This window comes from Mercurialis annua, linkage group LG2 (assembly GCF_937616625.2).
Source record: "Mercurialis annua linkage group LG2, ddMerAnnu1.2, whole genome shotgun sequence".
Taxonomy (NCBI): domain Eukaryota; kingdom Viridiplantae; phylum Streptophyta; class Magnoliopsida; order Malpighiales; family Euphorbiaceae; genus Mercurialis; species Mercurialis annua.
This window is the reverse complement of record NC_065571.1, coordinates 37,495,843-37,516,042: the sequence shown is the minus strand read 5'-3', so window position 1 is coordinate 37,516,042 and position 20,200 is coordinate 37,495,843. Positions and strand designations below refer to the sequence as shown.

At 34.1% G+C, this 20,200-nt stretch overlaps 2 protein-coding genes across 2 annotated transcripts; both read right to left on the bottom strand.

The window, feature by feature from the left end:
- Positions 1-5,099: 5,099 nt before the first annotated feature.
- Positions 5,100-6,026, bottom strand: LOC126668950 (uncharacterized). Its single transcript, XM_050362211.1, has 2 exons — positions 5,947-6,026; positions 5,100-5,660 (listed from the first exon to the last, which is right to left on the bottom strand). Exons 1-2 carry the CDS (start codon positions 6,004-6,006, stop codon positions 5,223-5,225), a joined length of 498 nt encoding a protein of 165 aa, XP_050218168.1. The 5' UTR covers positions 6,007-6,026; the 3' UTR covers positions 5,100-5,222.
- Positions 6,027-7,172: 1,146 nt separating this feature from the next.
- LOC126668463 (uncharacterized) lies at positions 7,173-9,239 on the bottom strand. Its single transcript, XM_050361655.2, has one exon. The coding sequence runs from the start codon at positions 9,237-9,239 to the stop codon at positions 7,173-7,175; it is 2,067 nt and encodes a 688-aa protein (XP_050217612.1).
- Between the last annotated feature and the right edge of the window lie 10,961 nt (positions 9,240-20,200).

Genomic DNA, 20,200 nt, shown 5'->3' with positions numbered 1-20,200 from the left:
ACTGAAAATGATACCTTGATCAAGCAAACAGCCCTCCAGTTCTTCAAGAATCTTTACACGAAAGAAGCAACCTCCATCTCCCCCAAGGTACTCAACGTCCTAACTCCTCATGTTAATAATCATGCTAATGTTGCTCTCGGAGCTGATGTTTCTAACAGTGAAATTGACAAGGCTGTGTTCCAACTTGGGGCCTCTAAAGCTCCAGGGCCTGACGGCTTCCCTGGGAGCTTCTTTCACAAATGCTGGCCCCTAGTTAAAAATGATGTGTATTGCATGGTCCATAATTTCTTTAACACAGGTGCCATGCCTACAACCCTAAACCACACCTTCATTACCCTTATTCCCAAAACAAAAAGCCCTGAAACCCTTACTGAATATCATCCCATTAGCTGTTGCAACTTCGCCTACAAGATCATCTCGAAAATCCTTGCTAACAGACTCAAACCTATCCTCCCCACCTTGATTTCCGAGGAGCAAGCTGCCTTCATAAGCGGACGAAGTATCTTTGACAACATCAACCTCAACCATGAAGCCATCCATAACCTGAAACATAGGAAAACAGGGAAGAAATGTTTCTTTGCCCTCAAACTGGACATGCTCAAAGCTTTCGATAGAGTGGACTGGGATTTCACCTTCTTAGTCCTCTCTAGATTCGGGTTTAACCCAAGATGGATCTCTTGGGTCATGAGCTGCCTCACTTCTGTTACTTTCTCTGTTGTTGTGAACGGGCACCCCTCTCCCTCTTTCAAGCCTTCGCGGGGTATCAGGCAAGGGGACCCCCTGTCCCCATACCTCTTCATCATAGTTTCTGATGTTCTTTCAAAGCTGATCCACCAAGAAAGAGCCTCAGGGAATTACGAAGGTTTCAAGATCAATGCCAGATGCCCTGTCCTTAGCCATCTTTTATTTGCGGATGATACCCTCATTTATGGCAAGGCTACTAGAAAGGAAATTCACGTCCTGCGTTCAACTCTCAAGCACTACTCTAAAGCCTCAGGTCAGGACATAAACCTCCTCAAATCAGACATCTTCTTCAGCCCTAACACAGACGCAGCCCTAAAATCTAGACTTGCTATAAGACTTGGCATCAAAGAGGTCTCATCCTTTGGGAAGTATCTGGGTATCCCAACTAGCTGGGGTCGGTCCAAAGTCCAAGCCTGTAACTTCCTCCTTGAGCGAGCTACTAAGCAACTTCAATCCTGGAAGGGGAAACTCCTCTCCCAAGCAGGACGGGAGATCATGATCAAAGCTATTCTCCAAGCCATCCCCACCTTCCTGATGTCTGTTTTTTACCTCCCTAAATCTGTCTTGTCTAAGCTGGAAAGCCTCGCCTCTAGTTTCTTTTGGAATGAAGATATCAACAAGCGCTGTATTCACTGGCTGAGATGGAGTAAACTTACTTGTCCTAAGGACCAAGGTGGTATTGGCTTCAAACGCCTCTCTGATTTCAACTTGTCCCTCATCGCTAAACAGAGCTGGAAGCTCATTCATGATCACACTTCTCTCTGGGCCCGTACCCTTAGAGGCATTTATTTTCCTCATTCCTCTTTCCTTGAAGCCAAGAAAGGAGCCAAGCCTTCTTGGGCCTGGAGCAGTCTTCTCCAAGGCAGAGATGTCATTCTATCCGGTTTGCATTGGAAGATTGGCAATGGCAAGTCAATAAACATCTGGGGCAGCAAATGGATACCGGACTCTCATAACTTCCAGCTCCAATGCCCAAGCGTGAGAACCTGCAACATCAACCAGGTGGCTGACCTTGTTAATTTTCACACCAAAACCTGGAACCAGGATCTCATTTTCCAGAACTTTGTTCCCTGTGATAGCAAAAGAATCCTGTCCATCCCTCTTGGCACTCTAAATAAGGAGGACGAGTTAATCTGGCATCACACCAAATCAGGTTCCTACTCCGTCAAAACAGGTTACCGTTCCATCCTCCAGAACAACACTAGCACCCTCAATACCACCTCCATCCCAACCTCCCAGATCTGGAAAGCTATTTGGAATATAGCTGGGCCCCCAAAGATTAAATCCTTCCTTTGGAGATGCGCTAATAATGCCCTGGCTACGCAGTCAAACCTTTTCATTAGGAAGATTGCCACTTCCAATCTTTGTAAACTGTGCAACTCAGCCGAAGAGAATGTTACCCACCTGCTTTTCCATTGCCATTTCTCTAAGCTTACTTGGTTTGCTTCCAGTCTAGGAATGATCACTTGTAACATTAATTTTTTATGTTTCTCTGACTGGTGGCTTCATATCACTAACATTCTCACATCTGCTGGCGAGAAGGATAAAATTTTACATGCTGCTAACATTTGCTGGCAAATTTGGCTGTCTAGGAACAACTACATCTTTCAGCAGAAGCCCATCCTCCCCAGAATTTCTGCTTTGGAAGCTTGGAGGGATTTCTATTCTTATCAAGATGCTTTTCCCCGCAACCCCCCCACCCCAAGGTTGCAGGTGTCGTCCTTGAAGTGGATCCTCCCCCCCCAAGGCAGATTGAAGCTGAATGCAGATGCCTCTTTTGACAAGCATGCCCAGACCTGTTCCGCAGCTTTTGTTTGCAGAGACCATAACGGCCATCTCCTCTTTGGGCAAGCTATCAAGTATTTTTGTGGATCTCCTCTCATCGCTGAAGCCTATGCCCTTCGGGATGCAGTCAGGTGTGCAATCCGCTTCAGTTGGAACCTGGTGGATTGCGAATCTGACTCCTCAGTTTTAATTGCCAGCTGCAGTCAAAACAATGAAGATATTCCGTGGGAAATCAGGCCAGTTGTGGAAGAGATCATTGAATTAGCTAGTAATATTGAGTCTTGTAATTTCTATCATATTCGTAGAGATCAGAACTCAGTAGCAGATTGGGTGAGCAAGTCCCCTAGTATTTTGTACAATCAGAGCTGGTATTATAATCCACCTCCTGATTTGAATTATCTTTTGTACAAGGATTCTCTTATCTAATGCATATTATCTGTTCAAAAAAAAAGTATAGCCTTGATGCATTCATGTGTACGTGTTAGCTAAACAATTTCGTGACTAAGCATTTGTATTTTTCATAACATGGTAATTCTTATCTTCACATACTTCCTCACCAAGTAATTGGATATTTATTTGATATTATCTATAAAAAACTTTGTTAAGTTATTGAATATATTTAATAATATATTAGATACTTATCTTTACAATTTGTTACGAAAGTAATTAATACAATTATATGTGTCTCACCTGAAAATGCAATGATTATATTTTATTTTTACATGAATATTCACATAGAGACAAAAGCTTAACAATCCATAAGAATATTTACAATTCATAAGGATATTTAAGGAACGAAAAACACGATGTACTGTGTTTTTGGGTTAAGATTTATACTATATATATATATATACTATATACTATATATTGATTAATGCAATCACATGTGTCTCACATGAAAATGCAATGATTATATTTCATTTTTACATGAATATTCACATAGAGACAAAAGCTTAACAATCCATAAGAATATTTACAATTCACAAGGGTATTTAAGGAACGAAAAACACGATGTACAGTATTTTTGGGTTCAGGTTTATACTATATATATATTGATTTTTACATGAATATTCATACAGAGACAAAAGCTTAACAATTCATAAGAATATTTACAATTCATAAGAGTATTTAAGAAACGAAAAACACGATGTACAGTGTTTTTGGGTTCAGGTTTATACTATATATATTGATATATCGATTTGTTATGCCTTATGCAAGTCCTCAATTAGGCTTATGATTTCCAAAATATACATTCTCCTCTTTAGCCGTGAACATGTCGATATGAAAATTGGGTCACTCTAGTGTTCAGCGCTGGACCCAATATTAGCCAAATAAAATGATGACCTAATAAAACAAAACTTACTTATTACCTGTTAAATTAGTTAAAGTAAAAATAATCTACGTATTTTGATAGTTACAATTTCACTCTCATAAGTAAAGAGAGTGACTACACTCTCCCATATATAATTAATAATTAATTAATATGAGTAATTTAATTATTTAAATATAAATATTAATTAATAAAGAATTTTATTTATTAACTAAAGATTGTACAACTACATATTTTTAAAAAATAGATAGATGTTAAAATATCAAAAATTTAGATGAAATAATTATTACTAAGATATAATTTTTTTTAATTTAAATATTTGTTATTTTTATCAATTTATAATTAAAGTGAACCAACTTATTAAATTTTTAACCGTTTATATATACAAATAATTTATTAATGAATAATTTTTTTTATTTAATTGAAATGTATTATTTATAAATGTATTATTTAATATTTCATCATTTCAAGTACTCTCCACCTTATATAATAAACTATTTTATCCGAATAATTCAACATACATACTATATAATATAATTTTTTTATTTGAACTTATTAAACTAAAAATTATAAAAAAAATATAATTTTTACGAAAAATTAAATAAATAACAAATAAAAATTATATCTACTCCACGTCCGCTAAAAAAACACACTACTGTATAGCAGGCAATTTGCGACGGACTATTCCGTCGCAAACTAAGCAAAATCCGTCGCAAATACCACTTTGCGACGGATTTGCGACGGAATATGTCCGTCGCAAATAGTCTGGTCGCTAAATTTTTAGCGACCAATGGGTCGCAAAAATGGCGACGGAACTCCCGTCGCCATATCCAACAAACCGTCGTCAATTTCGTCTCCCAAAAAATAAAAAGGGAGACGAATTTGGCGACGGATAATTAAGTTTGCGACGGAATATATTCCGTCGCAAATTTCATTTTACTGTGCGACAGGGATTTTGCGACGGATCAAATCCGTCGCAAAATCACATTCATTTGCGACGGATTGAAGCCGTCGCAAATTACAAACTCTGCGACGGATCAATTCCGTCGCAAATCACATTCATTTGCGACGGATTGGATCCGTCGCAAATTACAAACTCTGCGACGGATCCAATCCGTCGCAAATCACAAACAATTTGCGCGGAAAATTTCCGTTTTCTCGTCCGTTTCCCTGTTTTATTAACGACGATTATAACCAGTAAAATCTACTATTTACAATTCTTAATAAAACTCAATTTCAGGAAAAGAACGCTTTCATATAAAAACATATTATATTTTACATAACGCAACAAAATGTATAAAGCAAAAAAATACAAAATGTATAAAGTGACAAAATACAAAATGTCAGAAACGCAAACATGACACTATAAAGTCGGAGTGTCGTCATCGTCTGAAGGACCTGGGGGTGGGGGTGGGCGATACTGCGGAGGAAGAGTCTGCATCATCTTCGCCATCTCAGCCTGAATAATCTCGGCCATCCTCTCATTGGCTCTCGCCTGCTGCGCACGGAGATCCTCCACCTCAGTGGTAATCTGGCGCAGTCCGTCCTGGATCCCCGCCCGCACACGCCGCTCGATCTCCTCCTCAGTTCGCTGTGACTGTGTGGACCTGGTCCTCGCCCTACTAGACGTCTTCGTATCCACGTACGCACTAGTCGCTGAACCCAACCCGTAAACACGACGCTTCTTGTTAACGCCCTCGATATCCAGAAACAGCTGGGTCTCGTCGACTTCCGCTGTGCTAGAAGAACCCCCATCGGTCGGCGGCTGCGATGCAGCAGCAAGTCTCTGAGCAATTGCATCCTACAAAAAGATAGAAAAACATATCACATAACGGTTAAAAACGTATAACATATGAAATGTAAGTATAATTTCTAACGAAAATTCGGCAGCATTTCCTCTATAATTTGATTAACACCCATTTTTCAGGGACATCCTGCAAACATATACATTTCATATACAACCCACAGGCTGTTAACACACCTAATCTAGTATTTACAATTTACATTAAAACACATTTTACACTAATTTAATCTAACACTCGAGTAAAGTAAAACAACTACTAAAATTATATAGGTTCATGACTTACACTCATGTTCTGGGCCCTCTTGTCTACCATGACACCCTTATCAGCTTTCGTGGAGTGCATCCGAGTATACAGCTCCGTTGCGGTAGACTTGCGGCCGAGCTCTTCAGCCTAAAAGAAAAATAAACAATTTGTTAGTTCATCAGAAAATCTGAAAATAAAAGATAGTTGTAAATAAAAAAGAATTCTAGAAACAAACCAACACATCCATATGTCGGATGGCGGAACGGGATCCCCCTGTATGGCGTACTGGTCCGGAACCAGCTCCAGCAGGCTCGCTCATCCTATTAGCGCGAGCTACATCGGACTTCTTCTTCTCGTCTTCTGACGCCCAGACGGCCTTCCAGAAATCCCAGATATCTTGGCTGATCGAGGTATGTTTTTCGTCCTTCTCTCTCATCCTATGAATAACGTCCTTATATCGGTTTGCAGCATGCGCCATGAATACACTTTTGATGACGTCGTCGCTGTAATCCGCCGTATCCCACCAGTATTCCTTCTGCAAAACATAAACGCCAAGTTTGAGTTAGTAATTTTGCGTTAGTCTACATTCAAACTTTAAAATTAACAATTTATTACCATAAATTCCTCCCAATAGAAATCTGTCTGCTCTGCAGTCAGAAACCTCCAGGCTCGCACATAGGTCCGAGCAGCGATGATCTCATCGTCTTCAAGATATCTCCTACCGCTACCACGCAACGGCTTTCCCTTAGGTTTAAAAATTCCCAGTCTGTCGGCATCGTCATCGATATCCATATCACAAGTTTCATTTCTTCCCAAACGCACGGGTAACATCGGATCACCTTCGGCAAAATAATAGGATGCAAATTTAGCGATTTCTTCTTGCAGATATCCACTACTAATGCTCCCTTCCACCCTGCCTTTATTAGTGACCTTTTTTTTCAATTTCCTCAAATATCTGTAACCGGATATTAATATTCGTAAGCATTTTCTATAATCATATATTTATTGAACAGATGGATTCGAGAAAAAACCATGACTAATTGATTACCTTTCAAATGGATACATCCAGCGATACTGAACCGGTCCTGCCATCATAGCTTCATACGGAAGATGCACGGGGAGATGCTCCATAGAGTCAAAAAAACTGGGTGGAAATATACGTTCCAACTTACACAGGATTTTTGGGATCTCAGTTTCCATACGGTTTAGATCTTCCTGTGACAGTGACGTGGAAGTTAACTCCATGAAGAAGATACTTAACTCTGTTAGAGGCTCCCACACGTTTTCGGAAGTAGCTCCCGAAGGGCGATTGGCAGAAGTCGTTGCATAAAAACATGGCAGTCATGACTTTTCATTCCATGCATTTTCAACCCCTTTAGATCAACACATCTAGACAAGTTTGACGCGTACCCGTCTGGAAACTTTATTTTCTGAATCCACTCAAGCAAAACTCGTTTTGAATCCCTATCCAAAGCATACATTGCCTTTGGAAATCTCCCAGTTGCCGGATCTTTAGCTAACCCTGGCCGATCACAGATGTCGTTCAACTCTTCACGAGATTTTGCATGGTCTTTTGTTTTCCCGGGGATATTGAGAACGGTATTAAAAATGTTATCGAAGACATTTTTCTCAATGTGCATGACATCGAGATTGTGACGTATTACATTCGTTCTCCAATAAGGCAAATCCCAAAAGATACTTTTTTTATTCCACCCATGATCTTTTGACAGTAATGCATTAGTAACTTTCGCACCAGGCTCAAATGCCTTCTTAAACCCCAGTCGATCAATCTCTGCTAACAGTTCATCTCCAGTTCTCACCCCTGCAAACCTTTTGCCGACCTCTCGTTTCCCCTTACGGAAATCAGTAACATTTCGACGGAATTGGTGATTCGGAGGCAAAAACTTGCGATGGCAATCAAACCACGATTGTTTACCGCTTTTATCCAGTGTGAATGCATCAGTGTTTTCCATGCAGTACGGGCATGCTTTTCTACCAGCAGTGCTCCAACCAGACAACATAGAATAAGCGGGAAAGTCATTTATTGTCCACATAAGAGCCGCTTTTAGTTGAAAATTCTGACGCTTATGAACGTCATATGTCTGGACTCCACATTCCCACAGTTGGTTCAACTCTACAATCAGCGGCTGTAGGAAGATATCCATTAGGTGTTTCGGGTTTCTAGGCCCTGGTACCAAAACCGTTAAAAACATAAACTCATCCTTCATGCACATGCCTGGGGGGAGATTGTACGGCGTCAAAATGACCGGCCACGAGGAATACTGCTGCCCAAAATTGGTAAATGGCTGAAACCCATCGGAGCATAACCCTAATCTGATATTTCTCCCTTCATCGGCAAACTCAGAATGCAGTTCACTAAAACGTTTCCAAGCCGGAGAGTCGGACGGGTGGCACATCTTATCACCCTCCATCTCGTGGTCTGCGTGCCAGGTCATATGCCGAGCAGTGGCTTTCGAAGCGTACAACCTCTGTAGCCTCGGAGTTATTGGAAAATAGAACATTTTACTATATGGCACGTTAGCCTTTCTTTTTGTGGATTTTCCTTGGGTCACAGGTTTCCACCGCGCATAATTACAAACTTTGCAGTGCGTTAGATCCGCGTCCTCCCCCCAATAAATCATACAGTTATAGAAACAACAATCAATAACCTCAACCGGCAACCCCAAACCTTTGACCAGCTTCTTAATCTTAGCAAAATTCGTTGGCATCTTGTTGTCCTCCGGGAGCAGCTCCTGTATCAATCCGCATACGTCGTCAACTAAAGCTACCGAACCCTTATGTCGACACTTGATCTCCATCACTTTAGCAGATGCAGAAAATGGAGAATGTCTGCTATTCCCAGGCCATATGTCTTCTTCAGCCGCACGCATCATATCATAAAATTTTTGAGCTTCAGCATTCGGGAGCTCATCTTTAGGAAATGTTATTTCTGGACCGGCCGCATCAAGAATCATTCTTTGAGCGGAACTGAACTCACCTGGCCCCTCATCTTCATAGTCGAACTCAACATCCTGCTCTGGTAACTGTGCAAGGGGAGGGGGGTTCAAAACGCTCCCCTCGCCATGAAAAACCCATACTTGGTAACCTTTCACGAACCCATTCTTCAATAGATGGAATTCCACCTCATCGACATCCCGATAGCTTGTATTTCGACAACCTCTCTTAGGGCAGGGGCATTTTATCTGTACCCCACTCATACAAGCCGGATGCCGTAATGCAAACCGGACAAACTCCTTCACATGCTCCTTATACCCTGTGGTTAGCAGCCCGTTTGTGTGGCTCCTGTACATCCAACTGCGGTCTGTCTCCATTTCTGTAGCGCGGATAATTAGAGGTGGGGTTTTCACTCGAGATAAGCAAAGTCAATGTAATTGACAGCTGAAAAGGTAGGGCCCTATCCCATTCGCAAAACAGGCGCCCCGTAACTCGGCCACGATATATGCCTAGCAACGGAGAAAAATATTCGGCAGCCTTCCGGCGTCGTTCTCCTTTAGTGCGATATTTATTATATGCGTTGTAACGCTAATTATATATTCCTTGAGGAATAAGCGTTACAAAACATATACTAAACATCCACCCGGAGAACAAACGCTGGAAAACAACCGAATATTTTTCTACCGCTACTAGTCATATATGGTTTTTCGTGATCGAGTTACGGAAGCACAAGTTTTGCGAACTGTACAAACTGTACAATCCCGTGTCGTTCAATCTCTTGAACACACGGGACGGGAACTCTACGGCTAGGTTTACGATTTTATTCGGTGGGAATAAAATCGAGGTTTATTTAGGTTGATTATCGTAAATAAAATCTATTCCAACTAAAATAAAACAAATTAATTGAGCGATAAAACCTACTTGTTGAAGGGCAGAACCGCAAAGAGAAGGTGAAACGTCCGGATCAATCGGAACCACGGTGCGCGGGCTATCAAGGGCTATCAGCGACTGTCAGACCTATCATGGTAAATAAAAACACGTATTAATAAAAAAGTTAATACAAAAAAAGTTAATAAAAAATCGGCAGCACTTCCCCTAAAAATGAGCATCACCCATTTTTCAGGGAAGTCCTGCAAGAAAATAACAATACACAAAACCACTAAACTTATCGCAAATAATTGAGAGAGTAATTGATTAGCTTAAATTATTATCTAATCTAATTAACTAATTAAATTAAACAACAAACTTATAAATTGTTAACAATTAAACAACTTATAATATAATCGTCAAATTAACTTAATTTAATCAACTAACAATAACAAAAATATTAACAAGCAACTTTATTAAACAATTTTTTAAAAAACAACATAGTTTTATTAAAATTAATATATTTTATTATAACAATTCCACTTATTTCTAATATAATTTAATTTATAATCAACCTATAATTAATATTAACTTAAACATTATTTAACCTAATTTTATTAAATTTTACTCAATTTGATTTAATTTTACTCAATTTGATTTAATCCAATTATACTTGGCTAAATGAGCGACTTAATAATTTAATAATACTAGAAATGAATTCAACATAATTTGTATTAAATTAGCCTAATTATTAAATAATTTAAAAGCAAAAAAATAAATTAATTATTAAATAATTTAAAAACAGAAAATTAAATATTAAATATACTACAATTTAATTTAAACTAACATAATAAATTTAACATAAACTAACCTAATTTAAACTAACATAATCAAATTTAACATAAACTAACCTAATTAAACTTAAATTAATTAATTAATATATATATATTAACTGATTTAATAAATAAAAAAAATAACCTTGGCGGTGGACGGCGGAGAGGAGGAGCAGGGAACGGCGGCGAAGAGGGGAGGAGGAGCAGGGAACGGCGGCGAAAAGGAGGAGCAATGAACGGCGGCCCAGGCAGAGAAAGGAGCAGCGAACGCGGCGAGGAGCAGGGAACTGCGGCGAGCAGCAAGGAACGCGGCGAGCAAAAGGGACCGGCGGAGAGCAGGAGACGGCGGCGACGGACGGCAGAAAAAGGGGGAGCAGTTTTTTGGGGGAGCAGTTTTGAAAATAGAAAGATGGAGGAAGAAGAAACGGGGGAGCAGGTTTTTGGGATTTAGGTTAAATATTTTTGCGACGGACGGCTAAATCCGTCGCAAAAGGCGCTTAATGAAACGAACCGTTTCATTAAGCTCCTTTTGCGACGGATTTAGCCGTCCGTCGCAATTATTTTGCGACGGATACCTCTGTCCGTCGCAAAATTTGTGGAATGAAACGGTACGTTTCATTCCACAAGGTATTTCGCGACGGAAAAAGGTATCCGTCGCAAAATAATTGGGAATTTGAAATGGCGGGAATTGTCCCGCCAAAAAGGCGACGGAATTGCGACGGCCTTTCCGTCGCAAATATGGCGGGAGCTTTCCCGCCATCAATTTCAAGGGAATCCGCGACGGACTATTCTTCCGTCGCGGATTCCGTCGCAAAAAAGGGATATTTGCGACGGAATTATAGTCCGTCGCAAATATCCGTCGCAAAACGTAAGATTTCTAGTAGTGATAACAGACTGCTTTTTCTCATATAAAAAAGAGCAGTCCGGAGCTCCTTCTCACGGAGCTCGTTCTCATGAGAAGGAGCTGTCCGGAGCTCCTTCTCAAGAAGGAGCAGGTGCTCCTTCTCATGAGAAGGAGCAGTCGGGTGCTTTTTAAAAAAAAAAAAGGAGCCGCTGTTTTTCTGTGTATTTTAAAAAATGGATATAAATATTTTAATAAAATTTAAAAATTAATTAATTATTGAAATTTATTTTAATATTTTTAAAGTTGAATTTGTTTTGTTATTTTTCCAAATAGAAAAAGATATTACATAGATATATTATTTCTGACAGCTCTATTGGAATTATTTATGGAATAGTTTGTAGATATAATTTTATATTAGCATGTAATCATGTATGTGTGTGTGTGTGTGTGTGTCTATATATATTTAAATTATTTAGTGATAATTTAAGAGAATAATTAAATCCGATTTAATTGGTTTGACAATTAGAAAATATTCTAAATTAGTAGTATTAGATATTATGATATGAAGAAAATTAATAAATTTAAGCAATTTATATTTAATAGTAAAAATGTAATATAATATGTATGCAAACGTGAAAAATTGGCGCTTCAGAAGATTGCTCCATAAGTATGATATTAAAAAAATATTTAATAGTTTCATTGCAATAAAATCTTCTTTTTATTTGTGGATGATCCATTACATGCTCTAATGTTGCTATATCCAAGAATTATCACTAAATAAAATTGAAACTAATAAATTCAAATTAAACCAAAGTCATAGAAAAATTGAACGCGTATTGTATTATTTGGATAAAATAGTTTATTATAAATTATTAAAAATGATATCTATTTAAATTGAAATTAAAAATAATTGAAAATATATTTCACTTAAATTGAATATTTAAATTGAATATAAATATCCTAATGGTTTATAAAAATTACGTACATAGTTTATTATTATTATTTATAATTTACTTAATTAAAATATATATGTTCAATTATTTAAAATTTGAATTTAAATATACCTCATTTTCCTTAATTTATAATAAGCTATTCTATCTGAATAATTCAACACGCGTCCCATTTCTCCACGTTATTTTATTTAACTGAAATTTATTATTTTCAAGTTCACTTTTTGGTAATAGGTAGCTATTCAAGCGATATAAAGGGGATAGAAGTACGTTTTCAAAAACCAGCCCGGCTGTTTTTACCATAACTCGCTTTTCCAACGTCGGATTTAACTTATTCAGACGTCCATAGAAAAATAATTCGAATACCTATAACTTTCATGAAGACGTCCGGTCTGGGTTCAACCTGGAAAAGGGTCAAAAGTGTCCTTGAAGCCACTGCATGTGTGCAGCTTTATGAAATCTGCATGCTGTCCGAGTATTTAATTTGTAAATCGTTTTTCCGACATGGTATTTCATCGATTCAAATGTTCCTGGAAAGGTAACTCGAATACCTACGACTTTCATGAAAACATCCAATCCGGATTCGACCTAGAACATGGACGAAAGGTGCCATGAATCCGCTGCATGCGTATATCAGTGTTAAATCAATATATATTCAGATTGTGTATTTATGTCATAACTCGTTCCCCCGACGTCGGATTTCATCGATTCAAACGTCTCTGGAAAGGCAACTCGAATATCTACAACTTTCATGAGGTCTGGTACTTCCTTTTTATTAATTTATAATAATCTATTTTTTCCTAATAATTCAACACGCGTCCGATTTCACCACGTTATTTTATTAAACTGAAATTAATTATTTTGAAGTTCACGTTTTAGTAATTGGTAGTTATTCAAGCGATAGAAAGGGGATAGATCGGATTTAACTGATTTAGACATCCATGGAAAGGTAACTCGAATACCTACAACTTTCATGAAGACGTCCGGTCCGGATTCAACCTGGAAAAGGGACGAAAGAGCCATTGAAACTGCTGCATGTGTGCAGTTTTATGAAATCTGCATGTACACAGTCCGAGTATTTAATTCGTAAATCGTTTTGCGACATCGGATTTCATCGATTAAAATGTCTCTGAAAAAGTAACACGAATACCTACAACTTTCATGAAAACCTTCAATGCGGTTTCGACCTGGAACATGGTCGAAAGGTGCCTTGAACCTGCTGCATGCGTATTTAAGTATAAAATTTATATATATTCAGATTGTGTATTTATATCATAACTCCTTCCCCACAAGTCGGATTTCATCGATTCAAACGTCACTGGAAAGGTAATTCAAATACCTACAACTTTCATGAAAGCGTCCGGTCCGGATTCGTCTTCTAAAAGGGACGACATCTCCCTTTAATCTGCTGCATGTGTGTAGACCTGGTCAAATCTATAAAATATGCAATTCTTTTTAATTATAAAATTGATACAAAAAAATTTGTAACTACAAACACATATTTAATTATAAAATTGATCATAATGTATTTTTTATTTTATTTATATTGAATTTTAATAAAATAAAAATTTAATTATAAATTTAATAACATTATATTTTAAAATTAAACTTTATTTTTTCATTTATAATTTATTTACAACGCCTCATGCATTATTTTATTTTTTTAAGTTTATATATTATTAATTTTTTCATTTCAACAATTTATATATTAATTAATTTTTGAATGATAATAAGAAATAAAAAATATGTGTGTTATTAAAAAGAAAAAATAAGTGAAAGGAAAGCAAGTGGAAGTTAGACATCTTTTCAAATAAAGAATATGTGTGTCCGGTAACATCTTATTTGTAACTTGCCTACACATTTTTCTAGAGCTAAATTTTTTATTTTTTCCTCTTTGTCCTTTTGTGCTGGACCGGTCCAGCGCTTGGACCTTAGACAAGCCCATGAAAATTTGTTTGTTTCCTTAAAAAGCTTATAATGATGACTTTAAGTGGGTGCATACAATTTTAGAGGGGAAAATGACATGCTTGTGGATATGGATATTCATACTAAGGATTCAAGTTAGTGTTTTTTAGGATGAGAATGTAAAATGTAATTAGTAATTATCAATGTTTTGAAAACCGAACCGGACCGGGTTAACCGGGAACCGGCTCTGTGTCCGGTCCAGTTTCTTGTTAAAATCGGATAGTTTAAAAACCGGTCAAAACTGGTTAAAAACCGGATTTAACCGGAAAAACCGGGTTTAGCATAAAAACCGGCCAAATCCGGTTTTTTAAAAATTGGTCAAAATGCACTCTTTTTTTATAGAAAAAATATTTGGTGGTGCCTACCATGTGTCTTTGTTTTCTCTCTCCCATGTGTTTTTGTTTTTCTCTCTCCCATGTGCCTTTCATCTCTCTCATATAAATTCTTACACACATTAATTATTCTTACACATACTAATTCTCTCTCATATGACATTTTAATTTTTATTAATAAATATTTTTACTCAAAAAATATAACTACACTCTTTCTAATACTATTATATATTCTTAAATATTAATTATTTATAATTATATTTTACAAAAAATAAATTATAATTTTTTGTAAATATATTATCATTTTTTTTATTTATAAAATGTTATATCATATTTATAAGTTAATAATTATAAAATTAAAAAAAAAATTATCTCTTTCATATAAAATAATTTTTGTATATATTCTTGAATATTATTATTTATAAATTATAATTATATTTTTTATATTAAATTATTTTAAATAAATTTATGATGACATGTTAAATTAAAAGTTATATTTTTTCTTTCTCATAAAATATGATTATTCTATATACACTATGTTTATCAATTATAATTGTATTTCACACGTTTAGTAATTAATTCTATTTAAATATTCCTCATATTTTTATTTATAGACTTTAATTTTATTTAAATATTTTATCATATTTTTTATTGAGAAAATAACAAGAAAGCAAGAAAAAAGGCTTCACTTTTCACACAATACAACTTTATTAAGTTTGTTTACTTTGTTACCAAATATGGGTATTTTATTTCATCCACCACCACCTTTTCCTATTAACATCACGTGTCCTATAAATAAACCCTAATTTAATATTTTTATTTTTAAAAAAAAATTCTCCCCTTTTCAGCAGGCCTGACGCGCGTCAGGCCTGCTGAGCGTGAAACAGGTGCACCTGCACCTGTCATCACAATTGTTTGGGAACAGGTGCATGGTGCACCTGTTACCCATATAGTATATAAAAGGGGACCTTTTTTCCCAAAGGTCCCCATACATTGTTTATTAAATATATAATATATATTTATATAAATATTTATATAAATATTTATTTAAATGTTAAATATTTATATTAAATATTTTAAAAAATCATTAATTTATTTTTATATTTTATAAATATAACATATTAAAATAGTTTATTTTATATAAAATTTTAAAAATATTAATTTTAAGTTCGAGATATTTGAATAGACTATTATCAAATTAATTTTATAATTTTTTTACTTCTGTTACATATTTTAAATATATATATATTCCGATACATATTTGTTGTTTGGTGCATATTTATAATATTTAGAGTTGGTAAATTTTAGTTAATAATTAATATTTTTGTTGAAAATAATCATTACTTTGCTAGTGAATATGAGAATGATGATGTTACTTTTTTTTATTCTTATTATTTTACAACTATTGGAAAAGTAACCCTTAATTTGCTAGTGAATATTTTTGATACATATTTGGATACATATTCGATACATATTTGATACATCTCTGATATATAATTTAGATCGTTTAGACATTTTTTTTATTTTTTTATCGATTTTATTAAATCAACCGACTAATCAGATCCGTTTGTTATTATATTTTAAAAAATGGATACATCTCCGATACATATTTTATTTAATTCTAATCGACTATATTTAATTATAACTCGAATATATTTTTAATACATCTCTGATACACAATTTATACATTATAGATACATATTTGATACATTAATTGAATTAACTGACTAATTCAATTGGTTCGTTTTTAAATTTAAAAAAGCTTATAATTAATATTATTATATTTATTGTTTTATATATATTTGATCTGTTTGTTTTCATTATTTGACTGAAAGTCCCAAGGTGGAAGAAATGAGAAAGACGAGTATAAGTGCAAAATATTCGATAAATATTTGATACATCTCCGATATATATTTAATGCATCTTGGATACATACGTGATACATTTTCGATACATAATTTATACGTGGTATTTATAAAAAAATATTAAACATGATAGATATATTTTTTAAATGTACTTAATAGATACATCACTGATACATAATTTATACACGATAGATATATTTTTAAATATATTTAAATATATACATGATAGATACATTTTTACTAAATTTATACACGATATATATTTAAATAGATACATGATATATACAGTTTTATTACACTTATTTTTTACACTTATTTGATACATTTTGCGACGTATCAAATTTTTTATTACATGTATTATATATTTATTTTAATATAAGTTTGATACATATTCGATACATAATTTATACATGAGAAATATATTATTCATGCATTAGACCCGTGTTCGGTATGTATGAACAATATATTCGATAATAATTAATAAAATTATTTTTAGTACATATTTGATAAATCTTCGATACATAATTTATACATGAAAAATATATTATTCATTCATCGGACCCGTGTCCGATATATATCAATATTATATTTGTTTGATACATCATTGATACACAATTATTTAATGTTAGTTAATTAAACTAATTTTTTACTTTTTGTAAATATTATTTTGAATAGTTTTGTGGATTATTTTTATATTTGTAAATGTACAGAAATAATAAAATACTATAAATAATCAGTATATATTTTTAAAAAATAAATAGATTACTATCAATTTTTTTTTTTGAAATGATGTCTCAGAGATGTATCAGAGATGTATCAGAGATGTATCATATGATATTACAAAACTGTGTCTATAATTTGTTGATGCTTGCTTGTTATAGGTGCTGACGCGCTGACGCGCTCTGACGTGCTGACGCGTTATGACGCGCGCTGACGCGCTCTGACACAAAAATCACATGTGCTAGTTGTTGTGTTTCCTTTTTATTAAGATAGTATTATGCTTGCCATGTGTCACCTATTTAATGGAATGGTGTTTGTTGTAAACTTTTTTGCTTTTGTGGTAGGAATGATAAATAAGGGAGTTAGGTGACAATGTGTGAAATGTTGAGCTATTTTTGTGGTATTTTTGTGATCTTCTCAAATTTTTATTGTTGGCTTTGTGCTTTTATGTATTTGGAAGATCCGATATTCACATATTTAATTATTTGGTGGATCTCTCTGATTTTAATTTTCTCAGCTCTTGCTATTGATCAGGTATTTATTTTTATGGAATTAGTTTTACATTTTATAATTGATTTTTCTTTTTATTTAATTAATATATATTTGTATGAAGTTCTATTTATTTTTTATATAATTAATTAATTGAGCATGTGTTTGTTCTTTTATATATTAGTGGGCTAATTAGTTGCCACTAAAATGTACACAATTTGCATATTATTCTATCTGGTTGGATTTATTTAGTTATACTAAAGAAGCCACTAAACTAACAGAAAATTTGAAGGTAAAAAAATTAATTATTCTTCATGTTCTGGACGTGATATTATCGTTTAACTGATTATTCAGTTTAAGACTTAAGGGTAAGTAATTGTTTAATAGAAGAAGAAAAAACTGTCTAGCTCATATTTAAGAGTTTAAATAATGAAAATCTAATATGCTCAAAATTGGCCATGAAGTATTTAATCATTAGTGATTTGAAAAAGATTTACCTAATTTCGTATGACAATGATATTTATTTTAGTTAGTATTTTTAATAGTTTATATTTGATTTTTTTGTATTACATTAATTAAATGTATTGGTATGTAAAAATAAATGAATTAAATGATATTTATTTTAGTTAGTATTTTTAATAGTTTAGATTTGATTTTTTTTTCTGTATTACATTAATTAAATGTATTGGTATGCAAAAATAAATGAATTATTGATTTACTTGCAGCAAATACTAAATATCATGTTATATTAAGTAATTATTACTATATTCTGAATGATGATTTGGATAGCATTTAGCATGGTTATGAACTTGAAATTGGAGTAATTTTAAATGCCATAAATAAAATTATATCTATGAATTTTTATCTCGCATTACTATTCGATTTTTATATATTATCTTCATGCTAAGTCATATCTATAAAATAAGTTGACAAAAAAATTATTTAAAATTTTGTGTTATTTTAAAAAGTTATTATCTTCATGGTCAGTCATATTTATGAAATTAGTTGAGATTTAGTTTTTATTAAAAAAAAAAATATTGACCTTTTTCAAGCTAAAGAAGACATTCAGTGCTTATTTTTTTTACGATGTTTTAAAAAATAGTAGCATGTAGATAAACCTTAAAACACTAGATGAAAAAATATATTTTTTATTAATTTGCAGTTTTAGAGAAGTAACATTTTGTACAAAATATAGTCAAAAAATACAGATACTATTACTTTAGGATCTTCTTTGTTAAAATCTAATATGAGCTTATACGGAGTGTGTATTTTTTTCCTTACAAGCTATAGCAATTTATTTAATTGTTTTATAATTATTTTACGATGATTGTGTATTGTTAGCGTTTAGTATGATTTCCTATTACAACAGAGCTTATTATTTGAAATAATTTTTAATCTGTAGACTGTTCATTTACTACAAATACTGTACAATGGACTGTCGTGTTAATTTGAAGCGTCGTAAAAGAAGGAATGATGCCATCTCAATCAGCATGGCAATTGGCATCGTCGACTCTCATCTACCAAGCTCCTCAAATATACAACCTGAGGGTATGCTATACTGTGAATGTCAATACTGTGGCGCCTTATTTTGGCGGAGTGAAGCTACGAAAAAAACAAGTAAGAGACCTCAACCACAATTTGCTTCATGTTGCAAAAATGGTCTAATTTCTCTTCCATTACTAAAAAAGGCTCCACAATTTTTGGATTTTTTGATGAATGATGCTGACTATATCGAAACACAAAAATTCAGGGATACGAATTTATAATGCTATGTTTGCATTTACTTCTGCGGGAGGGAAAATTGATCATGATATTAATAGAACACCTGGTCCCTATGTATTTCGAATAAGCGGTCAAAATTATCATGTGATGGGTTCTCTATTGCCGCGTGATGGAGATAGACCAAAATTCTCTCAATTGTATATTTATGATACAGCAAATGAAGTTAATAATAGAATATCATGCTTGAATCAAAATGATTGTTCAAAAGCGATTGATCAAAACATTGTTCAAAATCTATTTCAAATATTTGACCAATATAATGAAATTGCTAAGTCTTTTAGAATGGCAAAAGATAGGTTTAAAGAGGATTCAATGCTTCCAATAAAATTAAAATTGATTGACAGAAGAGAAATCGATGGCAATCAATATAATGTTCCTACAGCATGTGAAATTGCAGGACTTCTGGTTGGTGATTTTGGCTATTACGATAAAAATAGGGATATTGTTATAGAATACAAATCGGGAGCACTGAAACGAATCAGCCCTTTACATCCAAGTTTCATGGCTATGCAATTTCCAATTATGTTTCCATATGGTGAAAGTGGTTATATGATTGACATACCATATACAAATATTGATAGAAAACAGAAAATGAAAAGGCAGTTTGTGACGATGCGTGAATATTATGCTAATCTAATTCAGCAACGCATTAAAGACGAATCCGTTCTGCTTAAAGGAGGACGTTTATTTC